The sequence below is a fragment of the Pseudonaja textilis genome, chromosome 15, assembly GCF_049901715.1.
Source record: "Pseudonaja textilis isolate UNSWEBS1 chromosome 15, rPseTex1.2, whole genome shotgun sequence".
Lineage (NCBI taxonomy): Eukaryota > Metazoa > Chordata > Lepidosauria > Squamata > Elapidae > Pseudonaja > Pseudonaja textilis.
Window position 1 is genome coordinate 7135689 of NC_142004.1, and position 17903 is coordinate 7153591.

The following is a 17903-nucleotide window of genomic DNA, read 5'->3' on the forward strand; positions in this document are numbered from 1 at the left end:
TTAATCTCCAACTGAGAATTATTGAACAGGGGTGGGGGGCAAGTTGGAGGCATGAAAGGACATTTATTTATGTTTTGGATTTTGCTACATTTGTGTTCCACTCCGGGTCATCACAGGAACCTGGGGAAGGCACAGATTACCTCTCGCCTCTTCCCTCCCCAATGCAATGCAACGTGGCTTAGAAAGAGGAGAGTAAAAGAACCTGGGTCAGATATCACCATGGACTGCTGGACAGCAGGAACTGAGGAATGGAGAGACCTCTTTTGTTAAGGTGGGAACATTAGGCGGCTTTTCCAGCGGCAAAATTTCCAAGTTCCTTTTGCAGCTGGCTGGATCCTTGGCGCCAGCTTGCTGGGAAGGTTCTACAAGGTGACAGGTGAAAAAGAGGCGGATGGCAGGGCTCAATTTTTTGGAGCCTGGGCAGGTTGTCCTGATAGCGATAGAAGAGGACATTTGTAGCTCAGGGTTGAACTGCCTGTTTCTTGGTGGTCTCCGAACTTGGTGGTTTTCTTGCGGACATTTCATGACCCCATTGGGTAACTTCATCAGTGCACTGGTTTTACCTAGTTGGGTAATGAAATGTCTGCAAGAAAAAAACCAAACTCAAAGAACACCAAGGACCCCACAATACTCTTCTTCCTCTTTTCTGCAAGTCCCACACCCTCTTAGCACTGATGATGTTACCTAGTTGGGTAATCAAACACTTGCAAGAAAACAACCAAGCTCAGGGAACAGCAAGGATCCCATCCTCCTCCTCCTCCTCCTCCTCCTCCTCCTCCTCCTCCTCCTCCCTCCTCAAATCCTAGTCCTTCCTAGCACTGATGAAGTTATCTAGTTGGGTCATCAAACGTCTGCAAGAAAACAACCAAGCTCAGAGAGCATCAAAGGACTCCACAGGTTACTCTGAGTTCCGACAAAAGGTGGCCGATGGGACCACATGTGGGCTGCACCATTTGCGGCTCCAAATACCCCTCCTCTTCCCCTTCCACCTTCTCTCCTCTTCGCCTTTGCCGCTCCCTCCCTTCTCTTTCACGGCTCTGTAAATTTGCAGTCACGAGGAGATTTAAAAAACAGGGAGGTAAAGAATGATCTTGTTCCCTTTTTCTCTCGTTTTCCCTTTCTCTGCACGGAGGTTGTGTTGTTGTTTTTTTTTAACCATGTGATCAAAACATCAAAACATGTTCTTGCTTTAGAGAATTCCAACGGGCATGGTGGACTTTGACAACAACAACAAAAAAAAAAAAAAGAAGAAGGAAGAAGATCTTTTTTTATGTTTTAAAATCTTAACAAGCAGCTCAGGGCACCTAGTTTGCAAGCTAAAATGCGCCTTCTCCCGTCTCTGCAAGACCTCTCAAGGTCTTTCTCTTCCACCCCTCCCAACTGTACCAAACGATAAATATGGATGCTGCAGTGGCATTCAACGGTGGCACTGTGCCCCAGCCATCCAGTCACGACGAAGAAAAGCTTTAGAAGCTATTTGAAGTGCTTGCATGTAACAAAAGGCCATCCGGCTGCCTACAGCCACAATTCTACTAAATTGGTCCTGTAGACCAGCTCAAGATACACGTATATATGCTTTGAGAGCTGATGTCAACTTTCACCAGGTAGATCAGACAGGAAACACGACCAGATGAACTGATTCTACTTCACGGTAAAGCTCCATAACGGAAGAACAGAGTTGGAAGGGACCTTAAGAGGTCTTGTAGTCCAACCCTCTGCTCAGGCAGGAGACTCTATACCATCCTAGACAAATGTCTAATTTCTTCTTGAAAACCTTCAGTGCTGGAGTATTCATAACTTCTAGATTAATTGTTGTAACTTGTCAGGAAATTTCTCCTTAGATTGGTTTCCACCCATTGCTTCTTGTCCTGCCTTCTCGTGGTTTTGGAGAATAGCTTGACTCCTTCTTCTTTGGGGCAGCCCCTCAGATATTGGAAGACTGCTGTCATGTCAGCCTCTAGTCCTTTCTTTCATTAAACTGGACATACCCAACTCTTCATGGGTTTTAACAGAATCATTAGCAAAACCTTGCAAGTCTTGAAATATAAATCTCCTGCTGTCTCTTTTGTAGCCTGAGAAATCGGGGAGGGTCTCTTTGGAGCTTCTTGCTCTGCCTAGTATACAGCTGTGGGCTAAGCTGTCCCTTATCTAACCATTCCCTTGGCAGTATCTCTCGACCCAGTCTCCCAAAGTCTTTCTCACAGCTTAAGACCAGGGGTAGGTTTCAAAAATTTCACAAATTTTTTTTAGCAAAGGGTTCTCTGCCTGGTTGCTGGGTGGGCGTGTCCATGGTGGGCGTGGCCTAGTCGGCCTCCTGCACCACGGCGGGTGTGGTGGCGGCATCTTTTCCCTTCCTGGGCTCCTGAGGACTTTCCTCGAGCCTCCAAGAGGGCGAAAACAGCTTCCCCAGACTCCGGAGGCTCTCTGGAAGCCGGAAACAGCTTCCCCAGACTCCGGAGGCTCTCTAGAAGCCGGAAACAGGCCCATTTCTGGCCTTCCTGAACTTTTCTGCCCTCCCTAAGCCTCCATGTGTGCCCTACACTCACCTGCATCCAAAACGGGCCGTGTGGGAGGGGAGGGGTGAGCAGGGCCAGCCAGGATTTGGGGGTTCCCCAAACTGCACAGAATCTTAGCTAGGGGCTCCCCCAAACCCCTGCAAACCCCCAGCAGCCCCGCCCTGCTTAAGACTCCTGAGACCGTCTTTATTTTGGTAGGTTGGTTGTCTTATTTATTTATTTATCAATCAGATCTGTACGCTGCTCAACAATTCTGGATGGTAGAAGGCATGGAAAGATCTTTGGAAGTTTAAAGAGCCATTGACCAAACCCATTAAACTGGGCTCTATGTCAACTTGTTAAACATCCCTATGCCGGTTTCCGCAATAATTTCAGCAATAATAATTTAAACGCCATAAAGGACCTCCCCCAAAATTATTCCATTAAGTCTTATTTGGTCTCTTCGGGGATTCAATTTCTCCCCAGCCTTTTAAAGGGAAAAGACACGAGGCAACTGTTGTATAGTTGCAGTGAGAATAAACTGTGCAACGCAATCAGAGCTGGCAGGCATGTGAAGCCCGCTCCCAATGGTGTGTGTGTGTGTGTGTGTGTGTGTGAATCATTTTTTTTATTATCAGAAAAAGAAGAAAGAGTAAGAAATCCAATTCTAGTTTTATTTATCAAGCAAGAAAAGGAAGGTCAGATGTTCTGGTGATTGCAGTTTGCAAATCCCCAGTGTTAAGCTAATAACCACCAGGTTGGCCTCTCTCTCTCTCTATGAATAAAGATATTCTACTTGGGTAGCCATTTTACACACACACACACACACACACACACACACACACAAACAAGGATCTACAATACACCTGGGCCTTTTGCATAAAAATGACATTAAAGGGGCTTTTGATTTATGGTTTTGATGATAAGACAGGATAGATGAGAGAAAGAAGAATAGGATGTAACTTTAGAAAGGTGGGTTAAAAGGTATTTGTACTTATAACTGCTTTAAGAAATATCGGAAGTCATTTCTTTATATATTTTTCTCTTTCTTTTCTATTTATCCTTCCATTTTTTTCTTTTCTTGCACTTTTTCTTTTCGTATTCTTCCTCCCTCCCTCTCCCTCTTGTCTCTCCTTCCTTCCCTCCCTTTTTCATCTTTCCTTCCTTCCCTTCCCCTTCCTTTCTTCCTCCCTCTCTCCCTCCCATTTCTTTCCTCCCTTCCCCTTCCTTCCTTCCTTCCTTCCTTCCTTCCTTCCTTCCCTTTTTCATTTCTTTCCTACCTTCCCCTCTCCCTCCCACTTCTTTCCTCCCTTCCCCTTCCTTCCTTCCCTTTTTCATTTCTTTCCTACCTTCCCTTTCCCTTCCTTCCTCTCTCCCTCCCATTTCTTTCCTCCCTTCCCCTTCCTTCCTTCCTTCCTTCCCTCTCTCCCTTTTTCATTTCTTTCCTACTTTCCCTTTCCTTCCCATTCCTTCCTTCCTTCCTTCCTTCTTTCCTTCCCTCCCTCCCATATCTTTTCTCCCTTCCCCTTCCTTCTTTCACCCTTCCCTTTCCATTGGTTTTGATCTTCTTGTTTAAAAGTTCCAATAACACGCAGACACACCCAGAGTTCTGTAATTCTCTTTTTGAGAGACTCCTAGCATTGCACGGAGCCGCCGCACTTAAATCTTGAAATAATTTCCAAAGGGCAGGAAAAGCAACATCTGTAAAGATTTAGCAGGAAAACCACTTAACGCCAATAAAGCATCCATCAAGAGGAAGACCCCCGCTCCCCCAGGAAGTCCATGACGCTGAGAAAGGTAGAAGGAAAGAGCAGAGGACAAGCAGAGCCAAGCGAAGGGACTTAATTACAGCAGTGATAGGAACACCAAAACCATCATCCTCAGATATTGTTAGGGACAGATTGTCATGGGGAACATTGATCTACACAGTTGCGAAGAGTTGACAATGACTTCGTGACACATAATCCGTCATAATCCATCATGACATTAGGCGGGCCTTTTCAAGGGTGGGCTGCAGTGGTGGGATTCAGATTTTTTTTACTACCGGTTCCGTGGACGTGGCTTGGTGGGCGTGGCGGGGGAAGGATACTGTAAAATCTCCATTCCCTCCCCTCCCCACTAACCTGCTTTCCAGCTCCGTTCTCCTGTGCAGGGCAACCAAAGAAGACCCAGCCGATCAGCTGGGACTCAGGAGGTGGAGAATAGATGGGGCGGGGCCAGTCAGAGGTGGTATTGGCCGGTTCTGCGAACTACTCCAAATTTCCACTACCGGTTCTCCAGAACCGGTCTGAACTGGCTGAATACCACCTCTGGTGGGCTGAGCACAGGTACATGTTCTATTTAACCCTCCGCCCCGGACAGCTTCATGAAGCCTAAGAGATACTCAACATACCTCAATCAGAGAGAAAGATTGCTGATAATCTTCCCCACGCCTGCTTACAATTCCCCATTCCCTACGCCTGGAACCAATTAAGCTGGCTATTAATTAAGGGGTTAGAAGTTCAACATGTTTTTTTTTTAACAAAAAGGAGAAGTAGATGTCTTTAAAAAAATAATAATGCTAGACTCCCCCTCCATTCAGGGAATTTTGCAAACCTTCAGACCAGAGTGCTGAAGTCATCCAAAAAGTTGAGCCTCCCGTATCAGATTTAAGCAATCTCATAAGATTTCAGCTCTTTCCAACTTTTGACGTATTTTTCGCATTCTAGCTGTTCTGCGCGGATCCACAATGTACTCAATGCCTGCAAAATTCCTGCCCCCAAACATATATTCTCAGTTTGCGCTTCTTAAAGGAATACTTAGGTAGGGCAATCAAGCATTTCCGGGAAATTTTCATCCTGGGAATTGGGGAGGGGGCGGTGTTTGTGAACATTTGAATAGTCAGGAATTATAATTTCCTACCCAAGTCATGTCCGCCCCACCCAAAAGCATCTCTCAGTGGAAAGTATAAACCATTCTATTTTGGCGGAAGCCATCTATTGTTTTTGAGATAAATGAAGACGAGAAATTTGTCATGTAGCAAACGGCGAGGTAAATAAGTTTAGCTCATGAAAGATCTGCAACAAGAAAAAAAAGAGGGAAAGTGCTTTTCTGTTTAAAATAATAAAGTTCTACTGACATAAGGCAAGATGGATAAGGGATTATGAGTCCTTTGTATATTATGAGCATCATACAGGATTATGGCGAACAACGCGCTTAGAAAACTACAGAAGGATGAAGCTCTAAGCAGCCCTGTTGGGAATTCTCAACCTTGATCACAAAACTTTGTTCAAGCCAATGGAGGCCAGCTGGGTCTTCAGGGTTAGGGTTAAATGCGGTCTTCAGAATAAGCATGGTCAACCAGGTCTACTGGACGATGAGCACTGTAGCAGACAATACTTGGCAAGAATGCAGGAACACATTTTCACCCAATGAACTAATTGTCTCCTGCAAATTGTCTCACTCCCTTTGCACTCCTTTTTTATTCCCTATGGGAGAGGCCACTCACTATCCACCTGTGGTTTTACTCCCAAGTCGACCCTTGTTCCTTAGCTGTTCCCTTCTTCTGGCAGCTCTGCACATGCGCATACAGGGAACAGGCTCCAGCTGTTCTTCTGTCTCACTGATGTCCAACTCTGAAGGCAGCTGATAACTGTCAAATGGCTCTGGCCCCATTTCTGCCTCTGATGCAGAGCCCTCATCAGAACTTTCCCCAGACACCAGGACCAGCCCATGTTCCTCCCCAACCTCCTCACTGTCTGAATCTGCTGCCAGTTCTGCTGGCTACTGGCGGGCTGCAAAAAAAACGCCCCTACTCAAACTGTCTGTTCTATCTACCCAAATTCCTCTGCACGAAAGAATGAGAATGGATCCTTTCTTCACTCCTCATTCAGATTATCATATTTGTTTTTCTGACAGTTTTTGTGGCCTCAAATCTGACTGGTGCTTGCATCCGCCTGGCTCTGTCACCAGCTCTTTTTGTAAGACCTGTCATCCCTCTCGGAGGAAAAAGAAGCTGGCTTGGCTGTCATGCTCTGCCACGACAGGAACTTCCCTTGATCCTCTGAGAAGAGATGGTATAATTTTGCAGATCGGTTTCTAAAAGACAGGAAGACACTTCGCTGCAGCATGGGGCCTGGAATAAGCAGCCTCTGCAGTGGAAGTGCTGACAGACAAGAAGGAAGGGAGAAGGAAAAGAAAGAGAATAACTGGCTCTGGTTATAAAGGAAAGAAGACTGAGAGGAAAGAAAGAAAGGACGAAAAACTCGAGACTGGCACTATGAAGGAGCATTTGCAGGAAGGGAGGGAGGGAGGAAGAAAGGAGGGAGAAAGGAAGGAGGGAAGGAAGGGAGGAAGGAGGAAGAAGGGAGGGAGGGAGGAAGAAGGAAAGAAAGGAAGGAGGAAGGAGGAAGGGAAGGAAAAGAAAGGGGGAGGGAGGGAAGGAGAAAGGAAGGGAGGGAGGGAGGGAGAAAAGAAGGAAAAGAGAATGAGAGGGAGAGAGGGAAGATGAGAGCAAGAAAGGAGAAGACAGAGAAAGGAAAGAAAACAACGAACAAACAGATCATGTAAGAAAAACCGTAAGATTGGCTTAAGGAAGGGACTGGCACTTTCTTGAAAGAAAGAAACCAAACACTTGGGCAGAAAACGAGAAGGAAGGAAGACTGTTCTATGCTGGAAAAAAATACCAAGAGGATGTCTTTCTGGTAGGGCGTAAAATAAATCTCTGCAATTCAGTAGAGAGATCCAAGCAAAACCCAGATCAATGACGTGACCCAGTTATGTCAAATTCAAATTCAACTTGATTTTGAGCACTAAGATACTTTGGTCTCAATAGGGACGGGCAGGTTAGGATTTCAGGACCTCGGACAGCTACAGGTCAAGAGATGTGCTTCGTTGTGGCCAAGTCTGAATCCTGGACCTTCTCTTCTGTACATGAATTGTGTCCTTATATGTGTCTCCAGCAACTTTGGCCACCTAATGAGAAGGAAGGACTCACTGGAGAAGAACCTAATGCTGGAAAAGATTGAGGGCAAAAGAAGAAGGCAGATATGGCAGAGAAGGAGGTGGCTGGATGGAGTCACTGAAGCAGTCGGCGTGAGCTTCAATGGACTCTGGAGGATGGTAGAGGACAGGAAGGCCTGGAGGAACATTGTCCTTGGGGTCGCGATGGGTCAGACACGACTTCACAACTAACAACCACAACAACAATGTATCTCCAAAGCCTTGAGCCCTTCTTCAGGAACCCTTTGAAGAAACCACTGGATTATAATTTTTTTAATGTAAGAGTGGGTGATTTTAAAGATTTCCAAATGTTCATATTAAGATGCTGCAATTCAAAATGAGACAATTCTGCTTACAGATAGTTTTCAACTTACGACCATACTGTTTAACCATGGTTTGAAGTTACAACGGCCTACAGGTGACCTATAACCCATTTCCAATGGTTGCAGGGCCTTGTGGACATGTAATCATGATTTTTTAACCTCCCTCCCTTCCTTCTAACAAGCAAATTCAATTGGTGAAGCAGGTTAGTTAATTACTGTGGTTTAAAATGGTCCTACAATTGGATCCAGCCATGGATTAAGCATGGATTTGCTTAACAATCGCATCACTTAATGGCCAAACTTGCAGCCCAACTGTAGTTGTAAGTCAAAAAATGTCCTGTATTCTCTTTCATGGGTAGGACACAACAACTTTCTGCTTATGCAGAAATGAAGATTTTTCTTCTTTGCCTTCATGTTTTGCAACTATTCAACTTACAAAATTCATTGGGGGCTGGGGGGGGGGATTGGTTCAGCTTCAATAACAGGAACAAAATGTCCTTTAAACTGACAACTGTTTAAACAGCCTATAGTGCTGCTATTTTATTCAAAATGCCACTGCGATTAAAGTCTCGCAGAGAATAATTTGACTTTTCAGAATAAAGGAGAAATAAAATAAAATGCTTTTTAACTCCCCAAGGTTATTATCGATAGCAGATCAATTTTTGACTTAGCCCATCCTTTTTTATATGAAGGTTTTGTTGGAAAAGGATCCTGACAGTCTTGCAGCTTCAGGAACAAAGATTTCCTGCAAACTGGATTAACATATCTTTCTGATGGTGACAAGAACAATGGTGGCAAGAACAGTCATAAAATGGGACAAGACTCACTTCGTAAAAAAATATTAGACTGTGCAGAAATGTAGAGGTTAACATTAGCAATCCAAGACAAGGAACAAATTGAGTATTATATGATGTGGGATTTATTTTATCAACGGTTGGAAAACTAATATGGAAGTTAAGAAATTAAAGAAGAGTAGCGCAAAATAGTAAACATGTGGTAAGAATTAAAAATGTAAGATGGGGAATGTTATAAGAATTAGATATATAATGTAGATTAGTATTAGCAACCAGAATGATTAGGGGACTGGAGACTAAAACATATGAAGAATGGTTACAAGAACAGGGCATGGCTAGTCTTGTAAAGAGAAGGACCAGGGGAGACAGGATAGCAGTCTTCCAATATTTGAGGGGCTGCCACAGAGAGGAGGAGGGGGTCAAGCTGTTTTCCAAGGCACCTGAAGGCCAGACAAAGAATAATGGCTGGAAATTGAACAAGGAGAGATTCAACCTGGAAATAAGGAAGAATTTTCAGACTGTGAGAACAATCCATCAATGGAACAGCTTTTGCCTTCAGAAGTTGTGGGAGCTTCATCACTGGAGGCTTTCAAGATGAGACTGGACTGTCATCTGTCAGAAATGGTGTAGGGTCTTCTGCTTGGGCGGGGGGTTGGACTAGATGACCTACAAAGTCCCTTCCAACTCTGATTATCTGTTATCTGTTATTAACTAAGAACAGAGTATTAAAGCTAAGCAATGAATGTGTATAAACTATAATGGTTATTGCACAAGGTATCTATACCCGGATGACACACTGTTCAAATGAAAGATGGAATGTTTGTATAAATAAAATAAAAAATTTATTAAAAAAATAAATAAACGTCTCACTCAGCAGCAGAAATTTTGGCAGTCAATTGTGGTCGTAAGTTGAGGACTACCTGTACTCCAGAGCTTTGCCATTTTTAAAGAACACAAGCAAAGAATTTTTTTTTTACAGATCTTAAGTAAGCAACAGACACAATGCACAATCCTTCATTGTTCATTTTGACCTTCCCACAAAAGGTTCTTTGAACGATTACCTCTATTATTTCCGTTTGTTGAAAAAGATCCTGCCTAAAGTACACCTTCATGTGAAAAAAAGATTAATACACAATGGTTGGCTTCAAACACACACACGCAGCAGGCTGCGATATCACTCAAATCAAATCCATTTCATCATTTAGATCCTTTCGCTCTTGACAATGAGGCTCTGGCCTGAGCTGGCAATTAATCTCATCTGAAAAGAATTAAAACGCCATGCCACCGAGCTGGGCTTGCCATTAATAGATCAGCAACCGTTATTTTATTCTTTGCTTGTTTGACGGACAAATCCCACAAACCCATTCTAAATTAAGGAAACCACACAGACATTTGGGGGGGGGGAAGCAATTAGAAATAGAAGAAACCTTTTTATAGCCCTACCTTCTGAAATATATCCTGAAACCAACCATCAGGCTGACACATTGAGATTCTTCCAGGGCTGAGTTATTTTATTTTTTTCACACCTGTTGACGACATCGTGCCGAACTAAACACTCAATTATCTGTATCTATAGCAGTGGTCTCCAAACTTGACAACTTTAAGACTTGCTGGCTGAAGAATTCTGGGAGTTGAAGTCCATAAGTCTTAAAGTTGCCAAGTTTGGAGAGCCCTGATCTACGGTATACTCTGGGAGCGATTAGAGAGGCACTGTCTTCACCCCCTTTCTCTTACACTTAATTTCTGGGCAGAGTTTGCCTTTTACTCCTCTGGAATGCAGACTCTTCCTCTTGGAAATTTACCTCCTCACTATATTCCATCACATCGTGTGGGGACTTCAATTCCCAGAATTCTTCAGCCACCATGTGTGGACTTCAACTCCCAGAATTCCTCAGTCACTGTGGGTCAGGACCCAAACCAAGAATGACAGGGGGTGATTCTTCCAAGCTGAGTTCTTTATTGTTTCACCCCCATAGACAGAATCTTGACAGGCTAAACACTCAACTATCTGCCTCTAAAATATACTCGGGGAACTGTTGGGGTGACGCTGTCTTCACCCTCTTTCTCTCACACATAATATTACAGCTGAGTTGCCTCTTACCTCTCTGGAATGCATCCCATCCGTCCTCCCTCCAATCCATCAAACTCACCACTTTCCTAGATATATTCACTTTGCCTTCTTTTCAAGTCTATCTTTAAAAAAGAAATTCACCATGCCTTCCACTTTTCCCCTAATCCAGATGTGATATCAATTCAACTGGTATCATTTTTCTAAGGTTTATCCTGTAGGCAGGAATTAACGCCCTCAGGTGAGCCCAGGAGACACCTAAGGACTTTTTAATCAAAGAAAAGTTAGAACTAAAGCATTTTGGCAAAACGATGGGGAAACCCCGCCTCCCCACCAATGCTGGCTTTTTTACAAAACAACCTTGGTATCTTTCTCCTTGCCACTCAATCTAGTTTTGTTAGGCTTCAAAACAGTAACTGTGAGAAGGACCTTGAGGTCATGGTGGACAATCACTTAAACATAACCCCACAGTGTGTGGAAGCAGCCAAAAAAGCCGATACGTTAATCAGTGGTTGTATAAACAGAGGGATACAATCAAAATCACATGGAGTACTAATAGCACTCTATAAAGCCTTAGTAAGGCCACCCCTGGAATGCTGCATCCACTTTTGGTCACCACATTACAAAAAAAAGATGTTGAGACTTTGGAAAAAGTGCAAAAAAGTTGCACTTTTAAGTTGACTAAAGGAGACAAAAACGTATGAGGAATGGCTGCAGGATTTGTATTTGACTAGTCTACCGAAAGCTAGGGACGCGGTAGCTCAGTGGCTAAGACGCTGAGCTTGTCGATCGGAAAGGTCGGCAGTTTGGCGGTTCGAGTTCCTAGTCCTGCATAACGGAGTGAACTCCCGTTCCTTGTCCCAGCTTCTGCCAACTTGGCAGTTTGAAAGCACGCCAAAAATGCAGGTAGCAAAATAGGGATCCCTTCGGTGGGAAGGGAACAGCGTTCCGTGTGCCTTCTCGGCGTTTAGTCCTGCCGGCCACATGACCACGGAGACGTCTTCGGACAGCGCTGGCTCTTCGGTTTTGTAATGGAGAGGAGCACCGCCCCCTAGAGGTGGAAATGACTAGCACATATGTGCGAGGGGAACCTTTAGTCCAGTGAAAAGAAGGGCTAGGAGGGACATGCTAGCATATTCCAGGATTTGAGGGGCTGCCACAAAGAGGGGAGGGTCAACTTAGTCTCCAAAGCACCTGAAGGCAGGATGAGAAGCAATGGATGGAAACTAACCAAGGAGAGAAGCAACCCGGAATTAAGGAGAAACTTCCTAAGAGTGAGGACAATTAACCAGTGGACCTGCTTGCCACCAGCAGTTGTGGGTCTCCAACATTGGAGGTTTTTAACAAGAGACTGGATAATCCCCTGTCTAAAATGGTATAGGGTCTCCTGTTTGAGCAGGGGGTTGGACTAGAAGACCTCCAAGGTCCCTTCTAACTCTATTCTGATTGACATGGCTCTTTCTTCCCGGTGGGTTGTCGTGTTTCCACGTAAACTTCCCTTTTGTAACCATTATATTGCTTACTAGCTCAATACCCAGGCTTCACTACAAAACTATGTGGTTGGGCTTAGTTTTGGGGGAGGAAAAGAAGGGGAAAAATTTTGTCTCTGCCTACCAGCATCCATCGGTATCCATCTGGCTAGCGTCCTGTCAGTGTGCGAGAGAATTGAGGGCTGTTTGGAAAGTGAAACAGTATTTGCTGTGTGAGCAAGAAGGAGACAGCAAGGAGCCTGAGCGTGGCTTAGCTCAACTGTTCTGTACTAAAGCTGCTTGATGCTGTAAAACTGAAATTGAAACTCCTCTCCTCTGCTTGTGTTTTGCATTTGGAAGTGATTTCTTTTCAGGTGGGGAGGGGGAGTAGAACTCCTTAGCATCAGAGTGTATTAATAATAATATAGGAAATGCGAATGCTCTGATGGTCATTTCGAAAAATCCTTTCTTAGTGAGTCCCTAGAAACCAAGAGGAACATTCGCGCCAAATTTCAAGTTTGTAGGCTTTACAGTTCTAGAGATTTGTGTGATATGCCTGAGTGGTATTTTGCTTTTATATAGAGAGATAGTGACCCTCTCCTCTTCTCCTCTTCTCCAATCTTATGGACCCAGGTTTAATCTTTACTGATCTTTGAATTAATTACCTTTTGCAGATTCGGATCGCTTAGGTAAATCCAGTGTATCAAAGTTCCGGTCCACATCTCCATTTTTCTTTCCTAAGCAGGAGACACAAAGAAATGATAAAATCAACATGATTTGGGGGTCATGAATCAACTTCACCCATTTTTCTAGGTCCTCCCAAATTGGGACAAACAGAATGCAAAGCTTAAAATCATATCCACACCCATCCACCCTTCATCTGTACATGCATTTTGTCCTTAGGTAAGTTCGGGACATATTTACTGGACATGCAAGGGAGGTTTTCATGAATGAGCAGAAACGACAAACAGGTGGTGGGATGTATGATTGACTTGACATACAAGTAGTCCTCAACTTACGGCCACAGTCGGGGCCAGGATTTCTCTTGTTAAGTGTGTGGCACAAATTTTATCTTGTAGGGGTTTTTTTGGCCACAGGTGTTAAGCAAATCCCTGCAGTCATTAAGCAAATCCTGTAGTTGTTAATAGCAATAGCCCTTAGACTTATATACTGCTTTGCAGTGCTTTTACAGACCTCTCGAAGCCGTTTACAGAGTCAGCCTGTGGCCGCCAACAATCTGGGTCCTCATTTTATTGATCTCAGAAGGAAGGAAAGCTGAGTCATCCTTGAGCCATGTGAGATTCAAACTGCCAAAGTGCAGGCAGCTGGCAGTCAGCAGAAGTAGCCTGCAGTACTGCACGCTAACCACTGCGCCTCCACGGCTCTTAATCCAACTTTCCCATTGGTTTTACCAGTCGGAAGCCAGCTGGGAAGGACATAATGGGGATCACGTGACTCCAGGATGTTGCGACGGTCATAAATACATTCCAATTGCCCAGAATGCAAATTTTAATCACATGACTGTAGGGAAATGTTGTGATGGTTTTAATGCGTAAGTCCCTATCTTCAGTTCCGCTGTAGCTTTGAGCGGTCACTGAAGAAGTGATTGTAAGTTGAGGACTATGTATGTTGTTTACGGTATTTGCACTGTGATTTTCCTCTAGAAACTCAAGGCAACAGACACGGGTTCTGCCTTCATTTTATCACCCATCACCTCCCTGTAAGATAAATTTAGATTAAGAGAAAATAACTGGTCCAAAGTCTTCCAGCAATCTTAAAATCAAATGAAGACTTGACTATGGATCTCCCCAGGAGTAATTAGCCACTTAGGCACTTAACTAGTGGCTAAGGCATCAGGCTACAAAATGAGAGGCTGTGAGTTCTAGTCCTGTTTTAGAAATGGAAGCCAGCTGGGTGACTTTGGGCCAATCACTAGGAAACAGTGAGTTCTAGTTCCGCCTTAGGCACAAAAGCCAGCTGGGCCAATCGCCACTAGGAGATGGTGAATTCTAGTCCCACCTTAGCCATGAAAGTGGCTGGTTGACTCTGGGCCAATCACTAAGAGACAGAGAGTTCTAGTCCCACCTTAGGTACGAAAACCAGCTGGGTGACTTTGGGCCAATCACCACTAGGAGATGATGAATTCTAGTCCCACCTTAGCCATGAAAGTGGCTGGTTGACTCTGGGCCAATCACTAAGAGACAGAGAGTTCTAGTTCTGCCTTAGGTATGAAAGCTGGCTGGATGACTTTGGACCAGTCACCAGGAGACTGGGAATTCTAGTCCTGCCTTAGCCATTAAAACCAGCTGAGTGATTGCCTCAGTGACTTTGGGCCAGTTTCTCTCAGCCCAACCTACCTCACAGGCTTGTTGCTGTGGGGAAAATAGAAGGAGGAAGGTGTGTACGATACTTTCACTGCCTTGAGCAATTTGCAAAAATAATAAAGGCAGGATATAAACAAAAGAAAGAAAGAAAGAAACCATATTCTACCTACCTGGCCTAATTCTAGTTTTTTCTAGAAGTCTGAAAAAAGGAATCTCTTTCTTTCCAGTCCTCTAAGCCAGCGAGCATCTTACCACGCACCCCTTCCAAAAGTTTATATGTGATAGAAAATTTTTAAAAGTCTTCCCTCTCAAATCTGAACGAGTGACAAGTCATTCCAAAAGAAAATCTAGCTTTTCTCGAGCTCAGAAAGTGATGCAACAGGATGAGACATTTCCAGACACAAGGTCAGCAAGATTTAGTTGTGTTTCTCATTTCTTTTTCTTTTTCTTAAAAAAAAAAAAAAACCCTTACCAGGAGGAAAATATCAGTAAGGGAAATATAAAAAAATAAACTGAAAAAAAAAATCCTTCCTGAGGTTCCACGAATTCAGGCATATTACAAGTATAAAGCAGCTTTTAAATGCTTCAGCAGTTTTTTTTATCTCAATCGCTCAGAAATGTATACCTCAGGGAAAGCTCTTGCTAGGAATTTTTTCTTCAATGCGTTTCGTGAACAACTTTTAAACTTTTTCAAAAAGCCAGCTTGTGGCAGGGTTGGAAGATTGCCATAAGGAAACAGCAGCCGTGGGAAAGAAAGCTAATCTTTATTCGCCTCTCCAGTTCCCCTCTCGCAAACCAACAAGGTTCATAATAATCACAATATTTAAAAAAAATGAAGTGTGGATTGTGCAAAGAGGCAGAAGAAGTGGCAGATCATACATTTGGCTCCTGCGAGATGGTTGCACAAACCGATTGATGAACAACGACCTACCTAATCTGGTCACTAAATGGGAACCTCTGTAAAAATGGCCATTAAGCCAGTCATGAAAAAATTGGTGGGAACACAGAGTTGAAAAAGTCGATGAAAAAGGAACAGGTGAAAATATTGTGAATTAGAATAGAATAATAGAGTTGGAAGGGACCTTGGAGGTCTTCTAGTCCAACCCCCCTGCTCAGATAGGAAGCTCTATACCATTTCAGACACATTGTTATCCAATCTCTTCTTAAAAACTTCCAGTGTTGGAGCAGCCACAACTTCTGGAGGCAAATTGTTCCGCTGATTAATTGTTCTCACTGTCAGGAAATTTCTCCTTAGTTCTAAGTTGCTTCTCTCCTTGATTAGTTTCCCCTCATTGCTTCTTATCCTGCCCTCAGGTGCTTTGGAGAATAGTGGGTTTCTCAATACAAATTTTTAAAAAGTCTTGGCTTGTAAGACACCAGATTTAACTGGGATTGCAAAGAAGAAAGTGCGGACCGCTGACGTGACAATACCAGGGAATAGCAGAGGACAAAGCTAAGGGGAAGGTCACCAAATATCAAGATCCGAAAATGGAAGTTGAAAGATTAAGGCATAAACTAACAGAGATGAACCCAGAGGTTGTCAGAATGCTGGGTACCATTGATAAAAGTTTGGGAAGGTGGTTATAAAATCTGGGCATTGATAACATTTCCATCGGTCGATTCCAAAAGGCCACATTCCTTGCGACATTAGGGAAGAACTTGATGCGTATGAAGGCCAGCTGAAAAATGGAAGTTGTGATTTGACATTGTTGTGTATGTAAGGGAAAAAAAAATAGAAAGATTTCCCCCATTAGTTTTATCCAACTCTAGGGCAGGATGTTTCTTGGCCAAGGGAGCCAGTGTTGTCCGAAGAAAACTCCTATGGTCAAAGATGCACTAAATGCTGCTACCTTTTGACAAAGTGGTCACTTCTTAATCTACTCGCATTTGCATGCTTTTACTAATGGGCAGGCAGGAGCTACAGGAATAAGATCGACAGGCACCTGCCCACATAGCAACTCGGACTTAAGAACTGTTGATAAGAAAGACTTGAATTGTTATCCAGAAAGTCTGGATAATGGACGTGGCTCTATCTGGAGACAGCAGAATAGAAGTGGGGGGAAAAACCAGGAGAAAATCACAAAATATACAGAGACTTGCAAATAGAAGTAGAACGACTGGGGCATAGGAAAGCAAAGGCAGAACCAATAGTGATAGGCCCCGGGGGTGCAATATTAAAACATCTGGAGCACCGCTTGAACACCCATCAGCACTGACAAAATGGAGAAGAATGGGAAGGAGGAGGAGGAGGAGGAGGAGGAGGAGGAGGAGGAGGAGGAGGAGAAGGAGAAGAAGAAGAAGAAGAAGAAGAAGAAGAAGAAGAAGAAGAAGAAGAAGAAGAAGAAGAAGAAGAAGAAGAAGAAGAAGAAGAAGAAGAAGAAGAAGAAGAAGCATTTGTTACATTTTTGCTGGTTCCATCTATTCTGAAACTAGCTGTTTCTTCCCCTAAAAATCAGCCCAAATTCACCACAGCCTCTTGCATTTCCTAGCCATGGAGAAAACAAACAGGATGAAAAATAACATAAAATGAAGAACGACACATGCACCCAGGGGAAAGCAAAGCAAGAGACCCAACCTTTATTTCTCCCAGCTTTTATTCTTATGTTGAAGGGAGGAAGAAGAGAGAAATCTGGCCCAGTGGAGGGAAAAAAAAGAGAGAGAGAGAGAACAGAAATGGGGACAGGAAGACAAGAGAAAGAGGAAGAAACTCACCTTGGTTGAACCATTCCTCTAATAACCAGAAAAGCAGCCCAAGGGGGTGAAAGTGAAAACAAACAAAAGTTTTCAAAGGGAAGGACTAAAGAAAAAGGAAAATCAGACAAGAACTTTTGCAAAGCAGGTTTAAACCTGGGAGCTGAGACAAGTGAAATCTCTGGAGTTTTTGAGATGGGAAGGGCACCATGGCTCTCCCCCCCAACACATGCGCACACGCACACACACACACACTTCCCAAAAGGGTGTTCTAGCCTTCCAGCTCTCCTTCTGGAGTTACCTTAGTCTGAACATCCCAAATTGTGTGTCTTCTCTTGGGAGGGAACAAAAGTGTTATACCTCTGACCCAAATAGGATGGAAACGGTCTTCGGTTCTCCTCTGAGCTTGGTGGTTATCTTGCAGACGTTTCGTGACCTAAACTAGGTAACATCATCAGTGCTGCAAAGGAGTGGGGTTTGAGGAAGAGGAGGAGGATGGTGGGGTCCTTGGTGCTCTCTGAGCTTGGTGGTTTTCTTGCAGACGTTTCGTGACCCAAACTAGGTAACATCATCAGGGATAGCACTGTTTTGCAAGAGCACAGAGTGTTGCTGTGCCAGAGGCAAATTCCTTGTGTGTCTAACCACAATTGACCAAATAAAACTATTCTACTTCTATTTCTAACTTTTGTTCTGTTCTTCTCTGCTCAGCTCTCCTCTGCTCTAATTCTATTCTACTGTCTTTATTTTATTTATTTAATA

General features: G+C 43.8%; 1 protein-coding gene across 12 annotated transcripts in view; it reads right to left on the reverse strand.

The window, feature by feature from the left end:
- The window catches only part of ARVCF (ARVCF delta catenin family member), a 241802-nt gene that overhangs the window by 26428 nt on the left and 197471 nt on the right, over positions 1 to 17903 (reverse strand). For 7 of the 12 annotated variants that reach the window (XM_087913376.1, XM_087913368.1, XM_087913370.1 and 4 more), the window contains one exon: positions 12795 to 12866. In XM_087913376.1, the coding sequence (XP_087769502.1) occupies positions 12795 to 12866 (72 nt within the window). Of the gene's footprint in view, positions 1 to 12794; positions 12867 to 17165; positions 17184 to 17903 lie in introns of all 12 variants that reach the window. The other 5 variants (XM_087913366.1, XM_087913369.1, XM_087913365.1 and 2 more) reach the window with 1 other exon arrangement.